At 50.4% G+C, this 17,874-nt stretch overlaps 2 protein-coding genes across 2 annotated transcripts; one reads left to right on the top strand and one right to left on the bottom strand.

Annotated features, from left to right (window-relative positions):
• Positions 1-8,030: 8,030 nt before the first annotated feature.
• LOC125510041 (acyl-coenzyme A thioesterase 2, chloroplastic) lies at positions 8,031-11,989 on the top strand. The gene is made up of 5 exons (XM_048675128.1): positions 8,031-8,651; positions 10,110-10,287; positions 10,398-10,885; positions 11,134-11,262; positions 11,387-11,989. The coding sequence occupies exons 1-5, from the start codon at positions 8,097-8,099 to the stop codon at positions 11,528-11,530; spliced, it is 1,494 nt and encodes a 497-aa protein (XP_048531085.1). The 5' UTR covers positions 8,031-8,096; the 3' UTR covers positions 11,531-11,989.
• Positions 11,990-12,052: 63 nt separating this feature from the next.
• On the bottom strand, positions 12,053-15,603 carry LOC125510040 (formin-like protein 15). The gene is made up of 4 exons (XM_048675127.1): positions 14,172-15,603; positions 13,835-14,034; positions 13,466-13,710; positions 12,053-13,144 (listed from the first exon to the last, which is right to left on the bottom strand). The coding sequence occupies exons 1-4, from the start codon at positions 15,281-15,283 to the stop codon at positions 12,338-12,340; spliced, it is 2,364 nt and encodes a 787-aa protein (XP_048531084.1). The 5' UTR covers positions 15,284-15,603; the 3' UTR covers positions 12,053-12,337.
• Positions 15,604-17,874: the final 2,271 nt, after the last annotated feature.

The following is a 17,874-nucleotide window of genomic DNA, read 5'->3' as shown; positions in this document are numbered from 1 at the left end:
TTTCTTCCCTGCAGAAAAAGACACCACAGTTTTCTGGCTTGTTTTAGATGTTTTCAGGATTTTTTCCCCTTATATTGAAGGAATTACAAATGGGCCCGTCAACACCAGTACTACAAAGAACCACTGCACGAACAAGAAAAAACATCCAGATTCTTGGAAGAAGGTTTTTTTTCTTCTTCTACGGGGCCGCTGCACTCCACTCTCGAAGCCGGACTATTTTTGTTGCGAATGGCTAAGGAGTCATCGAGGTACTCCACTCCGGCTGAACCAACGCCCAGTAGGAGACGCCAACCCCAGAACAGCGAAGGATCAAGCCACCAGCTACCCATCCTTATTAACTTCAGCAATCCTACATATATATGTGTGTGTCTTTCATTTTTAGATCGATTAGCCAAATTAACTCATTGTAGTATCGTTGATTCCCGAGGATTTGCTTTCATTCGTACCGGTAACACTGAAGCGCTGCTATTTTAGTCATGTTTTCCAAATTGGGCAAGAACTTTGATGTTCGTGTTCGTTTATTTGAACTTCATAAGCTATTATATTTGCAATGTTCACCTTTCCATTTATCTAATTATCATTGAACATAATAGATGTTATTATGTGAGTGACATCGTGTCGTGTGGCCGCTTTTCGTTGCACAATTCACGGTGTAGCACACGGTGATAGAGCGAAAGTCATCTTCTGCTTCGAGCTCAAATGAGCTCGGTGTGAATAGTAAAATTGGAAAAATTGAAAACGCATTCAAAAAATTCTAAAAAAAATTGTTGAAAACTTCAACAAATTTTTTGTATACTTGAAAATTGCATCATGAAATGGCATTCATGGAAGTCACAGCAAAAAAAAGCAGTACTCCAAAATGCTATCAAAAATAGCATTTTTAGAGCATCGTTTTCTTTCCACGACTTCCACAAATGTCATTTCATGATAAATATTTGCAAGCACACAAACTTTTCTTGAAGTTTATAAAAACATTTTTTATTTAATTTACTATTTTTTATTCTACTGTTCATCAACATATGAGTTCGGGACCAAATACTCCAGTTCCCGTGATAAAGCCTCTTCTTTTTGCCTACATATTTATGAGAGCATCGCATACAGTTAGTCAGTAATGCTCATAGAGTGTATGGTTGAGCCGCTAATTACCCACCACATCAATTGCAGGAGGTACTGACTTCGTTGTGATGTTCTCATCAAAAAATAGTGACCAACCGTATGCTCTATCACCATCACTGACTTCACTGTGCACTTTAGTGTTCACCTCATTATCTTTATTATCAATTGAAATGAGCACGTGCAAATTGACCCAATCCATGCACATCGATGGCACCTGCATTAATCGGTTTGGTTGTCTTGGTCAACGTGTGTGTGTGTGTGTGTGTGTTTCATTTGGAAAGAAAGCCTGACCAAAGCTTAACCTGGCCAAAGCGTATGACCAGATGGACTGGGAGTTCCTTGAAGGGGTGTTGTTGAAAACTGGTTTCTGCGCAAAGTGGAGTGCATGGGTTATGCGGTGTGTTCGATCTGCGAGATACTCAGTTCGTATATGTTTCTTTTCATGGCAAACGAGTTAGTAAAACTGATTGACCATGAGATAAACCAAGGCAACCTGACACCGCTAAAAATTGCAAGGAATAGCCCTGGGATTTCGAACATCTTGTTTGCAAATGACAGTTTGCTCTTTTTTCAAGGCTATTGTGGACCAAGCTGAGACTGTGAAAAGGGTGTTGACAGTTTTTCCGAGATGCACAAAGCAATTGTTAAGTGAAAACAAGTGCTCTATCTTCTTCAACGAGAAATGCCCAGAGGTGATAAGAGAGGGTATAAAGGAAACGTTGGGTGCTGTGTCGTCGTCCTTCGAGAGAAAATACCTAGGGCTCTCGATGCCAGAAGGACGAATGAAAGATGAGCACTTCCAGCCAATCATGGACATATTTGGAAAAGGATGATCTACTTTTCAATGCGCTCTTGTCACACTGACTCTTCATCAAACCTTCTTTTACCACATGGGTTAAACAGACTTGGGATTAACCCGCGATGAACCATGTCCATGTGATCCTTGATAACGACGTCACCGCTCTCTATAAGCATCCACATCCATGCCACCTTGTCACGCTCCCGAGAGGAGCGCTCCTTTTCGGATCGTATGTATTGAAGACAATGGTAAATATTGACAGTGTAGTGCAACTTGGTGAGATTGATGCGTTCGTACTAAAGGAAATATGCCCTAGAGGCAATAATAAAGTTATTATTTATTTCCTTATATCATGATAAATGTTTATTATTCATGCTAGAATTGTATTAACCGGAAACATAATACTTGTGTGAATACATAGACAAATAGAGTGTCACTAGTATGCCTCTACTTGACTAGCTCGTTGATCAAAGATGGCTATGTTTCCTAGCCATAGACATGAGTTGTCATTTGATTAACGGGATCACATCATTAGGAGAATGATGTGATTGACTTGACCCATTCCGTTAGCTTAGCACACGATCGTTTAGTATTCTGCTATCGCTTTCTTCATGACTCATACATGTTCCTATGACTATGAGATTATGCAACTCCCGTTTACCGGAGGCACACTTTGTGTGCTACCAAACGTCACAACGTAACTGGGTGATTATAAAGGTGCTCTACAGGTGTCTCCAAAGGTACTTGTTGGGTTGCGTATTTCGAGATTATGATTTGTCACTCTGATTGTCGAAGAGGTATCTCTGGGCCCACCCGGTAATGCACATCACTTAAGCCTTGCAAGCATTACAACTAATGAGTTAGTTGTGGGATTATGTATTACGGAACGAGTAAACAGACTTGCCAGTAACGAGATTGAACTAGGTATTGAGATACCGACGATCGAATCTCGGGCAAGTAACATACCGATGACAAAGGGAACAACGTATGTTGTTATGCGGTTTGACCGATAAAGATCTTCGTAGAATATGTGGGAGCCAATATGAGCATCCAGGTTCAGCTATTGGTTGTTGACCGGAGACGTGTCTCGGTCATGTCTACATAGTTCTCGAACCCGTAGGGTCCGCACGCTTAAAGATTTGATGACAGTTATATTATGAGTTTATATGTTTTGATGTACCGAAGATTGTTCGGAGTCCCGGATGTGATCACGGACATAGCGAGGAGTCTCAAAATGGTCGAGACATGAAGATTGATATATTGGACGACTATATTCGGACACCGGAATGGTTCCGGGGGTTAGGGGGGCGGCGCCTCCCCCCTTTCCTTTCCCCCTCTCTCTCCTTCCCTCTCCTCTCCTAATCCAACAAGGAAAAGGGAGGGAGTCCTACTCCCGGTGGGAGTAGGACTCCTCCTGGCGCGCCGCTCCTGGTCGGCCGCCTCTCCCCCCTTGTGTTGAACGTGTTCGAGGGACGTCATCGGGCTGAACGTGTGCTGAACTCGGAGGTGTCGTACGTTCGGTACTTGATCGGTCAGATCGTGAAGACGTACGACTACATCAACCGTGTTGTGCTAACGCTTCCGCTTTCGGTCTACGAGGGTACGTGGACAACACTCTCCCCTCTCGTTGCTATGCATTACCATGATCTTGCGTGTGCGTAGGAAATTTTTTGAACTTACTACGTTCCCCAACACGTACAACGGTTAGGCGACGTGATAGGGATGAGGCAAGGCCAATGCCACATGTGATGTGTGTACGGAACTAAGATATTCTTACGGGAACTACAAATACCATAAAATGAAATATCAAACAAATAAGGCATACAATTTTTTTTAATAGAGAAGAGGGACCAAGCCACCACCGCATAAAGATAAAAAGATACCAAGGCAACACTAAAACCTAAATGCCGTGGCAAGATGACGTTGATGATCTTCAACTTCTTATTATTCAGATTACTTTCTTTGAACACTCATTTTAGTTGGTATCAGGCTATCAGCGTGTAGATGTAGCCGAGTCTCCTGTTGATGAAACAGTTATCTATCCACCTCCTTTTCTCTTGTGCATCGTTGTGTGATTAAGGTTGTGTGCACATGTTATGAAAGATCATGGAGATCAACACGTAGTTTAATAACAATATTTGGGACATGGAGTATTTGAACCTGAGCTCACATGCTCCCTGATGAACAGTAAAATCCAAAAAAGCACGAAGGATTTTACTGTCATTGGGAAGCATGTGAGCTCGAGATCAAAAGAGCACTTTCACAGTATTTGCTTCTATTTTGTATTTTTATCGATCTTGGTTTATAAGCATAAAACTATTTTAAGCCTTCAGATTAGCTTCTAATATGAATGTGTGGTTTCGGGTCAATCATTTCTATAAGTTGTTTTAGATTGACATGATATCTTTTTTTTTATACAATTTCGCTCAATTTTCATCTTTTCCATCTGCAGGTTTTGAGGAGGTGGTATCACACTTTACATTTTGAAGTTGTGTCAAACATTTAATTGTTCAAATTTTTAGAACGAAGATGCAGGAAACACCCAACGTTATTATAATATAAAGCACATAGCATGAATTAAGCATTTGATACAAAATAAGTATTAGGACACAAGACATTCAAACAACAAATAAAGCATTTTTAAAAAATTCACAATTTTTTTTCTCGAATACGCACGAGTGTGCGTACTATATATTAAAGGAAGAGGGTGGGGACAAGAGCCCGTCCACGTTGGCATTCACATGTTGCAATGTTACATGCGGACCAACACCGCCGGCTTAGCCATGTACTACCAAAGCCTAACTTCTCCCCTCAGCCCACCTAACTAAACCTTCCAGAAGAGGTTCTACGCTGCCTTTGAAGATGCCGGCTTGCTTCCATGCGCGTCCTTCGGTGTCAATTCTACTCACGAGCGTCTTCAAGGAGAGGGATGCGCCATCGAAGATGATCGCGTTTCGGTGCTTCCAAATTTCCCACAACACTAGCAGCAGCAATGCACGTGTGTCCTTCGTCGCTGGCCCAAGAGTAGCTGTGACGGCGTCCCAGTCCCGCAGCCTCGAGTCCGGGCTCGGCGTCCACTGTGGCCTACCGAGAGCTCCACAAAGGACATGCCAAACATCCCTCACGAAGACACAACCCAAAAAGAGATGATCGATGGTCTCTTCATGCTGGTCACAGAAGGGGCACGCCTCTTGATGGTCCAAGCCTCGCCTCGCGAGTCTGTCCGAGGTCCAGCACCTGTTGTGCATCGCCAGCCAGAGAAAGAAATGGCAACGGAGCGGGGCCTTTGATTTCCACGTGAATTCTGCCATCGGCTCTACTTCCCGCCCCACAAACCGGGCCTTGTAAGCAGATTTAGTGGAGTAGTCCACATTGGCCTCCCAACTCCAGGTCATGCGGTCCGGTTCTGCCGGTCTGAGCGCCATGTTACTTACCCGGTCCCAAAGGCTCATGTATTCATTCAACTGCTCGCTGGAGAGGTCGGGGTCGATGTCTAAAGCCCAGTCCCCCGTTGAAACCGCCCGATGGACCGTCCGAGAACCCCGCGCACTGGGAGCGACAATTGCATATATGGATGGGGCAAGGTCTTGGACCGTAAAGCCGCCGAGCCACCGATCTTCCCAGAAGCGGGAGCACTTGCCATCGCCCAGCATAGTTTTTGTGGCTGCCCTGAAGAGTTGCCGCAATTCCACAGGAACTGTAATTTGGAATTCAGCCCATGGTCTGGACTGATCTGTGTGCTGGAGCCAGAGCCATCGGGCTTGAATAGCTATGTTCAGCCACCGGAGGTTGGGAAGGCCCAAGCCGTCCGCCCACTTGGGCGCGCAAACGGCCTCCCAGGAAACTCTGCACTGCCCACCATTGGCGCTCGCGCGAGCGCACCAGAGGAAGCTCCTGCAAATTTTTCTCATGGCTTTGAGCACCTTCTGAGGAATGTCAAGCGCCATCATTGCGTGATCGGAGTTGCATAGAGGACCGATTTGATCAGCAGAAGGCGGCCACTCTTCGGCATGGAGGTGGCCCTCCAAGTTGGCAGTTTGCGCGCAAGGCAATCCACGAGCCCCATCAGCTGAGCCGACGTTTGTATCCGGATTGTAAGCGGTAGGCCGGGGTATTTGCAAGGATATACACCCGTCGGGCATCCCAGGATTTGCTCCACTCGTTCCATGTCAGTTGTAGTGCATCGTATGAGCAATGACATGCTTTTGGAGAGGTTCACCATAAGGCCCGAAGCCTCTCCAAAGTTGTGAAGGATCATATCACTTGCCCGCAGGTCAGCGTCTTTCGGTTTGACAAAGAGCATCACATCGTCAGCAAACAGCGAGAGTCGCTGCTACATCCCAATCCGGGCCAGCGGAGACATGATGGCACAAGATGTGGCCATCTGGAATATCTTGTGCAGCGGCTCCATAGCTAGGATGAAGAGCATTGGCGAGAGGGGCGCGCCCTGTCGCATGCCCCTGGCATTGAAGATTGGCCTGCCGGGGTGTCCGTTTACCATGATATGTGTCGAAGAGGTGTCCACAAGTCCACAAACCCACTCAATCCACCTCGCACCAAAGCCCATTGCCCGCAGCACCTCGAGAAGAAAAGGCCATTGAATCGTGTCGAATGCTTTCGTGATATCCAGCTTGAGCATCACCGTGGGTTCCCGGAGGGCATGCAATCGACGCGCCATGCATTGGACCAACATGAAATTGTCGTGGATGGACCGACCTTTGATGAAGGCACTCTGGTGGATGCCCACCAACTCAGGCAGCTCTAGCGACAACCTAACTGCCATTGCTTTGTCAAAAATCTTCACAGCCCCATGCATGAGGCTGACCGGCCGGTAGTCCTTGATGTCCTCCGCCCCATCGATCTTGGGGAGGAGAGTAACAATAGCTTTGTTGATCGCCGGTAGCCCGCGCATGTCACCTTGGTGGAAGAGGTCCATGGCGCGCATGATGTCATCCTTGATTATGGGCCAGCAAGATGCATAGAATCTTCCAGTGAAGCCGTCCGGTCCCGGAGCCTTGTCCATGGGCATGGACTTGACTACCAGCTCAATCTCATCCACCGTAAAAGGCACCTCGAGGTGTGCCAGGTCTCTACACGGCAGGTTCAGGGCTTCCAGGTTAAGAGTCTGCGCCCGTAGTGGTGCCGCCCCCAACAAGCGGTCGTAGAAGCCATCCACCAAGCAGGAAAGCTCATCCTGGCCCGAGGCCACAGCCTCCCCTTCCTTGAGAGCGGTGATCAAGTTGCGCCGTTGGCGGTGACGGGCATGGCTATGAAAAAACTTGGTGTTCGCGTCCCCCTCATGAAGGAAGAGGAGACGGGAACGCAGCCGTGCAATTGTGCGCTCAAGGGAGGATAGCCCAAGCAGCTTCCTTTTTAGAATTTTGCGCAACTCCCGCTCCGGAGAAGAAAGCTTCCTTGCATCCATGGCCGTGTCTAGGCGAAAAATGACTTCTAGGGCTATTGCAATCTGCATCTTGACGTTGCCCACCCACCGGTCACTCCACTTCTTTAGAGCCTTGGCCGTGGCCCTAAGTTTTTGATCGAGCACAACGTACGGGTTTCCACCTTGTGGGATCGATGCCCAAGCGTCCCTGACCGTGTCAAAGAATCCGTCTGCCTTCGTCCAATAAGACTCGAACTTGAATCTCCGTCCCATGCTCAACTCCGCATCAAGGTTCAGCAACATGGGGCAATGATCGGAAACTGCCGTGCTCAGCTCCGTAAGGAGGTTGTTAGGGTACATGTCTTCCCAAGAGTTGGTGCAAAAAACATGGTCAATCTTTTCCATGGTTGCCCAAGAGTTGGTGCAAAAAATTCACACAAAAAAGGAGTCTTTTTGGGGAACAAAATGAAAGAGTTGGTTGTTCATGTTGCTATTTGAATTTCCTCGATCTGTTGGATCTTCCAAGAGAGAACTCATATTTCACCGGATTCGACTATATATATAAATTATTCCACCATGAAAGGCACCGGTGCTTTCTGGATCGCCCGCCACAGCTAAACGTGGGAGATCCAACGGTTCTCCGCAGTTAGTCCACACAGCACTCTAGATCGGACGGCCAGGATAGATCCGACGACCTCTCGCTCCGCTTTAGGCGTGTCCGTCCTACTTTCCACCGCACCCACTCGCCATCAAACCCCCGTCATCCTCCCACATGGCCGGAGCCGCCTCGGGATCGCCATGGCCATGAGATCCTCGACAGCGACGTCGCTGCTCTCCAGAACCCTCCGCCTCCGCGCCACCTCCTCCCCGCCCCTCCTCGAACCGTCCGCGCACCGCCTCCCCCGTGTCGAATCGAGAGCCGCGTCGTCGGGCGGAGGGGATCCGTCGGGCGAGGAGCCGGCGCCGGCGCCCATGGACTCCCCGATCAAGGTGTTCTCCGACCTCCGCGGCGGAGGGGGCGGCCGCGGCGGGGGCGGGGCGATCGACGCGGGCGGGTCGGCGCGGAAGCCGCTCAGCCTGTGGCCCGGGATGTACCACTCGCCGGTCACCAACGCGCTGTGGGAGGCGCGGTCCAGCATCTTCGAGCGCAAGATGGACGCCGGGGGCAACGCCGACGCCGGCCCGCAGACGGAGCTGCTCACCAAGAGGCCCGCACAGAGCCGGACCTCCATCGTCTACAAGTTCGCCTCCGACGACATCCTCCGCGAGCAGTACCGCGACCCCTGGAACGAGGTGCGCGTCGGCAAGCTGCTCGAGGACCTCGACGCCCTCGCCGGCACCATCGCCGTCAAGGTATTGTAATCGCGATCCTCCCTCTGTTTGCTACTCATTTCTCATCAAATTAGGAATACCGGTCGAAACAAAATCCCCTAGATGTTTCAGAATCTGTCCTGTTTCATAGAACTTCAGGCATTGGGGACGTTTCGATGTGAATGCGAGAGTAAATGTAAATCCCTTTTATTTTAGAGGAAAGGTTGCATCATGATCTAGCTTTGTCAGAAAGCAAGAAAAAAAGCATGATCATCTATTGCAAGATTAACCATTTCGCAGCTAACTCTAGCAGAAAGTGAACAACACCCATATTGCAGAACAACCTTCCATTTAAAACAGGGTATTCCATTGCCATCATAATATTGCAACTATACCAGATATACAAAACATTTTCCAACTGTTTTTACCTTCTCCTTGGCATGGGATTGACGCCACGCACACTCGACCACCTTGCTTTTTAGATCATCTGTAGTATTTTGCAGTCGTGTTGGTCAGATATTTTAGGTGCCCATAGAAATGACGAAGTTGTGCTTTGTAATGATATAGCTTGTTCACTCATTGTCACAACTTACAATTAGTTGGCTTGACAACTGAACTGGAACTGGCTGTATATTATACGTAAGTATACTAAGTAGACGCCAGGATTTGGGGTATCTGTTGTTTCTATGTGCTCATGGAAATGTTCGGATTTCATGAATCTGATTCCTCTCATAAAGGTTCAGATATTAACAACTGAGATGCATGATTCATCCGAATGTATTCACTACTCACTACATCCAGAAAATATCACTGTGTTACACGTTTGAAACCCGAACGAGTAATTAACCATGCTGGATCAGGATTGCGTCAGTTTGGTAATGGAAGCAGCAGAGGTTGCATTGCGGGCACACCTTTTAACTAGCTCAATGGTACATACTGTTAAATAAGTAAGGCCTTTAGTAGCTTTCTGTTCCTTTTTTTTAAAGATCGCTTTCTCCTTTTCTTTTGAACAGCGGCATAAGCATTCTTTCCAGGCTGTCAGTTCAACATATACGATACAATTTTAATAGGGAAAGTGCTCCAGCCCCGGCTCCATTGCATAACAACGAAACCGAATATGTCTGATACAACTTATTTGGAAAGTAAAGCTTGCGGAGGAACGGCAAAGGGGTTGCCTCAGCAGGAAATTAACGGCAGGGAAACATATACTATGCAATGATACCTGATTACCTATGGATGACAGATAACTCTAATAAGGCTGTCAGTTAAACATACTCCCTCCGTTCGAAAATACTTGTCGGAGAAATGGATAAAAATGGATCTATCTAGAACTAAAATACATCTAGATACATCCATTTCTCTGACAAGTATTTCCGGACGGAGGGAGTATATGCTATAACAATGATACTTATGTACGACAGATAACCGATATCTGTTCATTTTATGGTATTTTTAACATCCAGCCGGAATCTTTGTTGACAAATCTTATGTGACACGCAGCACTGTTCTGATGACGATAGCACAACAAGACCCCTTTTGTTAGTTACTGCTTCTGTGGATAAGATGGTCTTAATGAAGCCACTTCGTCTGGACACTGAAGTAAAGATTACAGGGGCTGTTACTTACGTTGGTCGCTCTTCGATTGATATACAGATTGAAGTGACTCAGGTTGATCAAGGTATTGTTGCTAAAGAAATTATCGATCTCTTTATTTATTTGATTTTGAACAACTGTCATGTATGATAGATCTTTCTACTCTCTTGTCTGACATTTCACAACTTGCAACAGACGGTGATGTGCAGTCAGACCCAATTGCATTGACGGCTAACTTCACATTTGTTGCACGAGACTCGGTGACCGGAAAATCCGCTCCAGTGAACCGCCTTTCACCAGAAACCGAGAGAGAGAAGCAGTTATATGCAGAGACAGAAGCACTGGAAAAGGTGAAAAGAAGGAAAAGAGAAGAACAGAAGGGAGTGCTTGAAAAGGGGGTGCATAAGCTTGGTGCTGAGGCTGAGAGGCTGAAGGCTTTACTGGCAGAGGGTCGTGTTTTCTCTGATTTTCCTGCTTTGGCTGATAGGGATAGCATATTGATGAAGGATACTCGCCTGGAGACCTCTATGATCTGCCAGCCTCAACAGCGAAACTTGTATGGACGGATATTTGGAGGTTTCTTGATGCACCGAGCATTTGAGCTTGCTTTCTCGACTGCCTATGCCTTTGTTGGACAGAGACCGTGTTTTCTTGAGGTCGACCATGTCGACTTCTTAAAGCCGGTAAGTAACTAGGCTATTTTTTTGGGTGCATCTCTGAGTAATTAAGCTCGTATCTTCAGACAATCAAGTCAGCATTTCTAATTTAAGAAGTACTATTCCATGGTTGCTTCTTGGTGATTACCTCAAGTTACCACTGAAGATGTTATGTATGACTGGATCATGGTAGCAGTTGTGAAATCTGTTTCAGAAACTATAAATTGGGTTTCCCATAATGTGAGGAATAACAATGTCAAATTGTGATTGCACAGGTGGATGTTGGAGACTTTCTTCGATTCAAATCATGTGTCTTGTTTACCCAGCTTGAGAATAAATGGCAGCCCCTGGTAAATGTCGAAGTCGTCGCTCATGTGACAAGGCCCGAGCTCCGAAAAAGCGAGGTAATCTCACAGTGCTGCCCAGGACAAACTGTTTTAACTGCAGCAGCTATACTCTAGTCTTTGTATCTCGTTGAATGCTTCCATTCACCATACCACATTGCTGATAGTGTTGTCCAACAAACAGATCTCCAACACATTCCACTTCACCTTCTCAGTCGGCAGCGACGCTCTGAAGAATGGAGTGAACATCCGCAACGTTGTTCCCTCAACCGAAGAAGAGGCACGCCGTATATTAAACCGCATGGATGCCGAGGGTTTGTTCGATTGATCCTTCGGCGGAGTCACTGGTTCCAGCCATAATTTTAGCAACTTTTTACTGGCCATGTTAACTAGTGGGAGATGTACCCCATGATTTGAACATCAGCAGCAGATAAGCAGCATGCTGGCAGAAGACCGGCGAAAGTGTAGCTTTTTGGCGTTTCTTTTGGGAAATTATTTGGAGTATAGTAGTGGGATATATAATAACCCCAGCCTCGAGACCCAAAAAATGTGCCTTTTGTGAGGGCACTGTCCATTGATTATATATGTATAATTGCTTTTTTTTTGTTTCAGCATGTAAACAAAGATAGAGGCCATTAGGTCACTGCCTTCAGGTCAGAGTGAAAGAATGCAGGGATAATTCTCTTGTCAGCATGGGGAGCAAAAGACGAATCCTAGCAGATCCTGAAAGGTTGTAGCTGCAGTGAGTAAATATAAATGTGGCTACTGGCCACTTCTACTTTGATCATGTGATGGTTCTTTTAGACTGGACTTTTATCATGAGATTCAGAACGGTCAATTTGCCAAAAGATTTGATCTACTAGTGCCAGTGATTGATTCTTAGCATGTCTGAATCATCATGTACAGATGCCACTTTCACCTTTGCTGGTAGGCCATTGGCTGCTGGATGATGCTTTAGCATGCGGAATCATGTACTACTACGATATAGACTTTGATGATCTACACTTATCTGCTCAAGTTACAAAATACTAGTGATAATTATAGGTTGGGCCCTCTGCATTGCCTGCTCCTCTAGACAGTAGCTAAGATGCAGGTTCCAAGCTGAGACATTCGGTATCATGGCTACTGGCGGCGACTACGACGATGACGACGAGCTCTCCTCCTCGGAGCTGCTGGACTGCGGCGCGGCGTTGAACCGTGGAGGAACGGCCGCGGTCTCCACCCGGCGTGACGTGCTGAAGCCCCCTGGCGCCGTCCGTTCATTCATCCTGCTGACGTCCTTGCAGACGCGGTCCAGAACGGCGAGGAAGTCGCGGACCACCATGAAGATCCTCAGTGGGTGGCCTTCCTCCTTGGCAGAGTTGCCGTGGAAGAACTCGGTCGTCTCCCTAACGAGGGAGAGGGCGAGCCCCTCCTGAGCCTGCACCGCTGTGATCTCCGCTTCGGCCTTCTGCAGGAACTCGCCGATGGAGGCGCGGAACCTCTTGCAGCGCTCGTCCGAACTGAGCTGCTGGTTCAGCTGCAAAACATCGCTGATCTTGCTTACGCCGGCTGAGAGCTTCGAGACGCAACTGGCCAGCGAGTCGGAGTCCATTCCTGCCGCCTTCTTGACGTTGCCGAGCTCACCGCCGAGGCTAGCCACGATCTTCAGGCCAACCTTCTTGCACTGGAAATCATCTGCAACGGCGCTCACCTTGTCTTTCTTTGGGCTCGTGACTACAATGTTGGCACCCTCAGACTTGGTGATCTCCTCGATGACAAAGTGCAGGAGCGTTGTCTTGCCATCTGTGCCCTTTATATCGACCAACTTGAGGAGCGAGTCGAGCTTGAAGGCGTGCGCGTTACCTCGGTTCGTGCCGGTGTTCATCCGGTTACCGGTCTTCAGGACGGCATCCAAGATCTTGTGGAACAGCCTGCTGCCCCTGAGTTCTTCACACGCTGCCTGAAATGGTAATGGATGGTGAGTTGGTAAGTGATTATTTGCCACTATATGCTGCAAAGAACACCTGAATCAATAATTTGAGATTTTGAACAATAGTACATGATTGTGCCCAAGGATGCCTACATGATGACAGTAAATGGTAAAGATCACAAATGCGGCCAATGATCATAGGAACATGGCACATACGGCGCTTTAGATCTCCAAACACACCTTTACAGAAACAAGAGTCCTTTTACTCGATTCAGAGACACTGTCATGGCACGCCGGTCCCCTTTTGTCATCTAAAACTGTTTACAGTACAAGTTAGGACATGATTAGTACCTCGAGGGTTCTGAAGGCGGTCTTGAGGTAATCGACCTCCAAATCGAAGTTGGCGATGTAGAGCATCGCCTCCGCTCTCTTGAAGGCGAACGGTATCCCGAGCACCGCCTTGAGGAAGCTCTCGGCGGGGCCGAGCTTCGACTGAGCATCCTCCCTGTACTCTCTGAGCTTGAGCTCTTCTTCTCTGGTAGGGGCCATCTTCAGCAGCATCTCCAGCAGCTCAGTCCCAAGGCTCTCTGCCTGGCCTGCACTTGCAAGAAATGGCAACACAAGCAAAATGTTCATGGAGCCGGGTGATCGGAGAAAGCATTCTCTGAATGCAGGTTCATAAAATGAAATGTGTGTGGGTATGGCGTCATCTCATCTCACCATCAAGCAGGGCCTTGCACACTTCTTCCTTGGTGGCGTCGAGCGCCCGCAGCATGATCGCGATGTTCTGCGATTTCTTCGCGTCGAGCACCTTGTTCTCCTGGTTGAAGGGTGCCCCGTTTGCCTCCTTGAATCCGTTCTTGGGCATCCTCCTCGTCGAGTTGGAGACGAACAATGTCTCGATCATCTCCTCGTTCACTCTGTTTCGGTACACGGCAGTGGCACAAATGGACATAGTCAGTTTCAGAACGAAACGAATCCTGTAAGTACATGGCAGCAGCTATGATGCAGAGTATGATAAATGAAGTATACTCCAGAGGCAGTGGAGAGGGCTCACCGGAATGAGCTTGCCTTGAGCTGGTCCCACACCGTCGGCCGGCCGGAGCTCGCGCGGAACTTGTCCCAGTGCAGCGGCTTCAGTTTTGGTAGAGCAGCCGCGCCGGCGTCCACGTCCTTCTCCTCCGACTGCGGCGACTCCTCGGGGTGGACTGCCCCCGCCGAGGCCCGGATCACCGTGGGCGCGGGGCGCTCGGAGAGCCGCCGAGGCAGCCAGCCGCTGCCGTTGCCTGCCCGTGGCAGCAGAGGGGGGGGCGTTGGAGGTGCAGGTGCCGCTTGCGCGCTCCCGTTGCCTTTGCTCGGTGGCATTGGCGGAGGAGGTGGTGGGGGCGGCGCGGGCGGTGGAACACCCGCCGGCGCCGCCCGGCTGTCCCCTATTCTGTCCTGATGGACAGGGCTTGACAGCGGGCTCATCCCTGGCTGCGGTTGGAACTGGCGAGGCAGGGGCGGCATGGGCCTGAGCTCCGGCGAGCTGGTGCTGGAGATGGTGGCGGTGGAGCCCCGGGGGTGCTGGTCGTCATCGTGGAGCGCGGGCTTGGCCGGCGAAGGCTTAGGCAAGGCGGGCTTCTTATAAGCTTCGGGTTCCGGCTCGGGCCGGCCGCGGCGGCGGCGGGCGAGGAGGTAGACGAGCGCGGCGGCCAGCACGGCGGAGGCCGCGGCCGCGACGAGGAGGAGGACGGTGAGCAGGCGGTGGGAGGAGAGGAACGCGCGGAGCGGCGCCGGCGCGCTGCGGGGGACCGGCAGAGCCAGGGAGGACATGTTGGCCGGCGCCGTGGGGTTCGGCAGCGAGGAGGACGCCGGGTCGCCGCCGGCGCCCACATCGCCGACGCCGACGGCGGCTGGCGCGGGGTTGGCCACCGTCGGCGGCTGCGGGGGCGCCGCGTCGGGCAGGAACGGGAAGAAGGGCGCGGGGGGCGGCGGCGGCAGCGCCGGCGCGCTCTCGAGAGGGAAGAGCGGCTCGTGCAGCGCCCTCCTCCCGCCATACCCCTTGTGATGGCTGCCGTCGCGCCGGCGATGGAGGGAGGCGGAGGCAGAAGAAGGGAGGAGGAAGAGGAGGTGCAGGAGCACGAGCACGAGCAGCCGCCGCCGCCGCGCGGGCATTGGCATTGGCATCGCGCGTGCAAACAAACGGCCGGCGCACGCCCTGGGTCGACGAGACGACAAGCCCCGCCCGCTCGCTCGCTCGCCACCTACCACCTACCACGCCATCACCCACGCAACGCAAGCTCGGCGAGACTGAAGGGAGCTGGGCTGAGCTCACGCTGCCATTTGGAGCTCACGCTAGCGTGTGGGGATTGGGGAAGAAGAGAGAGGGGAGTGAGTCAGTGAGAGAGAGGAGTGAACGCTCGTGAACGGGCTAGCTGTGAACGCAGGAAGAAGAGACGGGGAGGGTGGCGGGGAGCATGGGTGCCTGGGTAGTGGTGCACTGCCACGGAGCGGTGTCACTGGTGGGAATGTGTGCTTTGGATTCTTGCGCCTTTCGCTGTGACACACGGAAACGATGGATGTGGTGCATCGCGTCGCGTTGCACTGCCTCGTCGTTGCTTTGCCGTGCGCTGCCTGCGCTTTCGAGCTGGTTCCCATGGAGACGGCCGCCGGTGGTACTACGTGACATTGTTTTACTCGCCAGTCACTGTGACAAGAGCCTCCGTCTGGACCGGTATCCGATGATCATCTCAGAGCATCTACAACCGGACCATACCCGCCGACCTCTTCGCACACCAAAGGACCGGTCTGACCGACATTTCTCATATCCGGCTTATATGTGGGACGGATATAACGAGGCACAGTCGCACTCACGCACCACCGTCATGTCGGGCTGACTGCAAGGGCCAATGCGGTCACATGAAGAGATCGAGGGTCCGACGAACGTCTCCTTCGTTTCTCGGTGCGGATGCATTCATGGCATTGTGTGGCGCCGCTCCGGCGTGCTGCTCGAGAAAGCAAGCCCATCTATTTAAGTCGAAGACAGCACTACAACCCTAGCCCATTACTGGATTCAGGAACTTTCTCGCCAGCCGTTTCTTTGCCGTCACCTAGCTGATCCTTTTTTCCATCAGCTTGAAGAAACCTGACGGCAAAAAAGCAGCTAACAGCAAAGAAAGTGTTTTCCGTCAGCTCCATCTTTACCGTCAGCTAGCTGACGACATAGAACCTTTGCCGTTCGAGAGGCAGGGTGGGCCGATAGTGAGGGGCAGCTAACAGCCACTTTTCTTTACCGCCCGCCAGCTGATGGCAAAGAAACTTTGCCGTCCGCTAGCAGACAGCAAAGAAAGTAGTCGTTCTAACGTGCGTTAGCTATGCTTTTTGCCGTCAGCTAGCGGACGACAAAGAGCCTAGCACTATATGTATGAAAACGCCCTCACGCCCTGCCCCTCTCTCTCCCTCTCCCCTCATCCCAACCCCGCGTCGCCGCCTCGCCCTGGCCGCCCTCCTCGTCGCCGCCCCACCCCGGCCGCCCCCTCGCCGCCGCCCCGCCCCGGCCGCCCCCCTCGCCATGCCGCCCCGGTCGCCCCGCCTCGGTCGCCCCGCTGCCTCGGCCGCCCCGACAGGCCTCGCCGGACCGCCTCGCCCCGGCCGCGCCGCCACCCCGCCCCGGCTGCGCCGCCGGACCGCTCCAAGGTGAGACATTTTTATTTGTTTCTGTTTTTTAGATTTAGTTTAATTAGGTTTAGTATAATTTAGTTTAGGTTTTGTTTTGTTTAGTTAGTTTACTTTAGGTCAAGTTTCTGGTTTAGTTTAGTTAGTTTAGTATAGGTTTAGTTTAGGTTTAGTTTAGTTTACTTTAAGTTAAGTTTCTGGTTTATTTTGAACATGTGAAATTTGTTGTTATTTTTTTAGTTCAAGCATTTATTCCCGCTTCGACGTCGACGATGCTTATCCCGCATCCTCGTCGTCGACTCGGCGGAGGAGGCCTGCTTGATCAGAGGGGCCATGTCCGAGACTGGGCTTCGTCGGGCTGGTACTGGGAGGTTCTACCTTCCGAGGGGCGCAGGTTAGTGAGGAGTCAGCCCGTCATTGACTCGAACCTTGTTTGGTGGCGGTCGCGTGGGCCAGTGACGGTGCCAAGGCTTTCGAACACCGCGGAGGTGGTACGTCACCGTGTCAGCGAGGAGGACGAGCATCTCCATCGCTACATGGTTGCGTTGTAGGGAAGGTTGGACAATACCTGTCAGGTTCTTCAGGGATCTCGTTGGAGCTATGATCCTGTGATGGTTCCTTCTCTTTCGGTGTCCACCGCCCGCGCCGATACCCGTCATTCGCTACGGTTCTAGTTGTATTAGCGGTGCTATATGTATGATACTATTCGAGTGTTGGGGAACATAGTAATTTCAAAAAAAAATCCTACGCACACGCACGATCATGGTGATGCATAGCAACGAGAGGGGAGAGTATCATCTATGTACCCTCGTAGACCGTAAGTGGAAGCGTTATGACAACGCGGTTGATGTAGTCGTACGTCTTCATGATCGACCGATCTAGCACCGAAGGTACGACACCTCGGCAATCTGCACACATTCGGCTCGGTGACATCCCACGAACTCACGATCCGGTAGAGCTTCAAGGAAGAGTTTCGTCAGCACGACGGCGTGATGACGGTTATGATGATGCTACCGGAACAGGGCTTCGCCTAAGCACCGCTACAATATGACCGAGGTGGATTATGGTGGAGGGGGGCACCGCACACGGCTAAAAGATCAATG

Source organism: Triticum urartu, chromosome 5, assembly GCF_003073215.2.
Source record: "Triticum urartu cultivar G1812 chromosome 5, Tu2.1, whole genome shotgun sequence".
NCBI lineage: Eukaryota > Viridiplantae > Streptophyta > Magnoliopsida > Poales > Poaceae > Triticum > Triticum urartu.
The sequence above is the reverse complement of the archived record's forward strand: the minus strand, read 5'-3'. Positions and strand labels throughout refer to the sequence as shown.

Coding starts and splice junctions, on each gene's coding strand:
- LOC125510040 (XM_048675127.1), bottom strand. CDS start 15,283: ATGCCAATGCCAATGCCCGCGCGGCGGCGGCGGCTGCTCGTGCTCGTG. Junction 13,711..13,834: donor GTGCAAGGCCCTGCTTGATG/GTGAGATGAGAT, acceptor TTGCAAGTGCAG/GCCAGGCAGAGAGCCTTGGG. Junction 13,145..13,465: donor CCGCCTTCAGAACCCTCGAG/GTACTAATCATG, acceptor TTACCATTTCAG/GCAGCGTGTGAAGAACTCAG.
- LOC125510041 (XM_048675128.1), top strand. CDS start 8,097: ATGGCCATGAGATCCTCGACAGCGACGTCGCTGCTCTCCAGAACCCTC. Junction 8,652..10,109: donor CCGGCACCATCGCCGTCAAG/GTATTGTAATCG, acceptor TGTGACACGCAG/CACTGTTCTGATGACGATAG. Junction 10,288..10,397: donor AGTGACTCAGGTTGATCAAG/GTATTGTTGCTA, acceptor AACTTGCAACAG/ACGGTGATGTGCAGTCAGAC.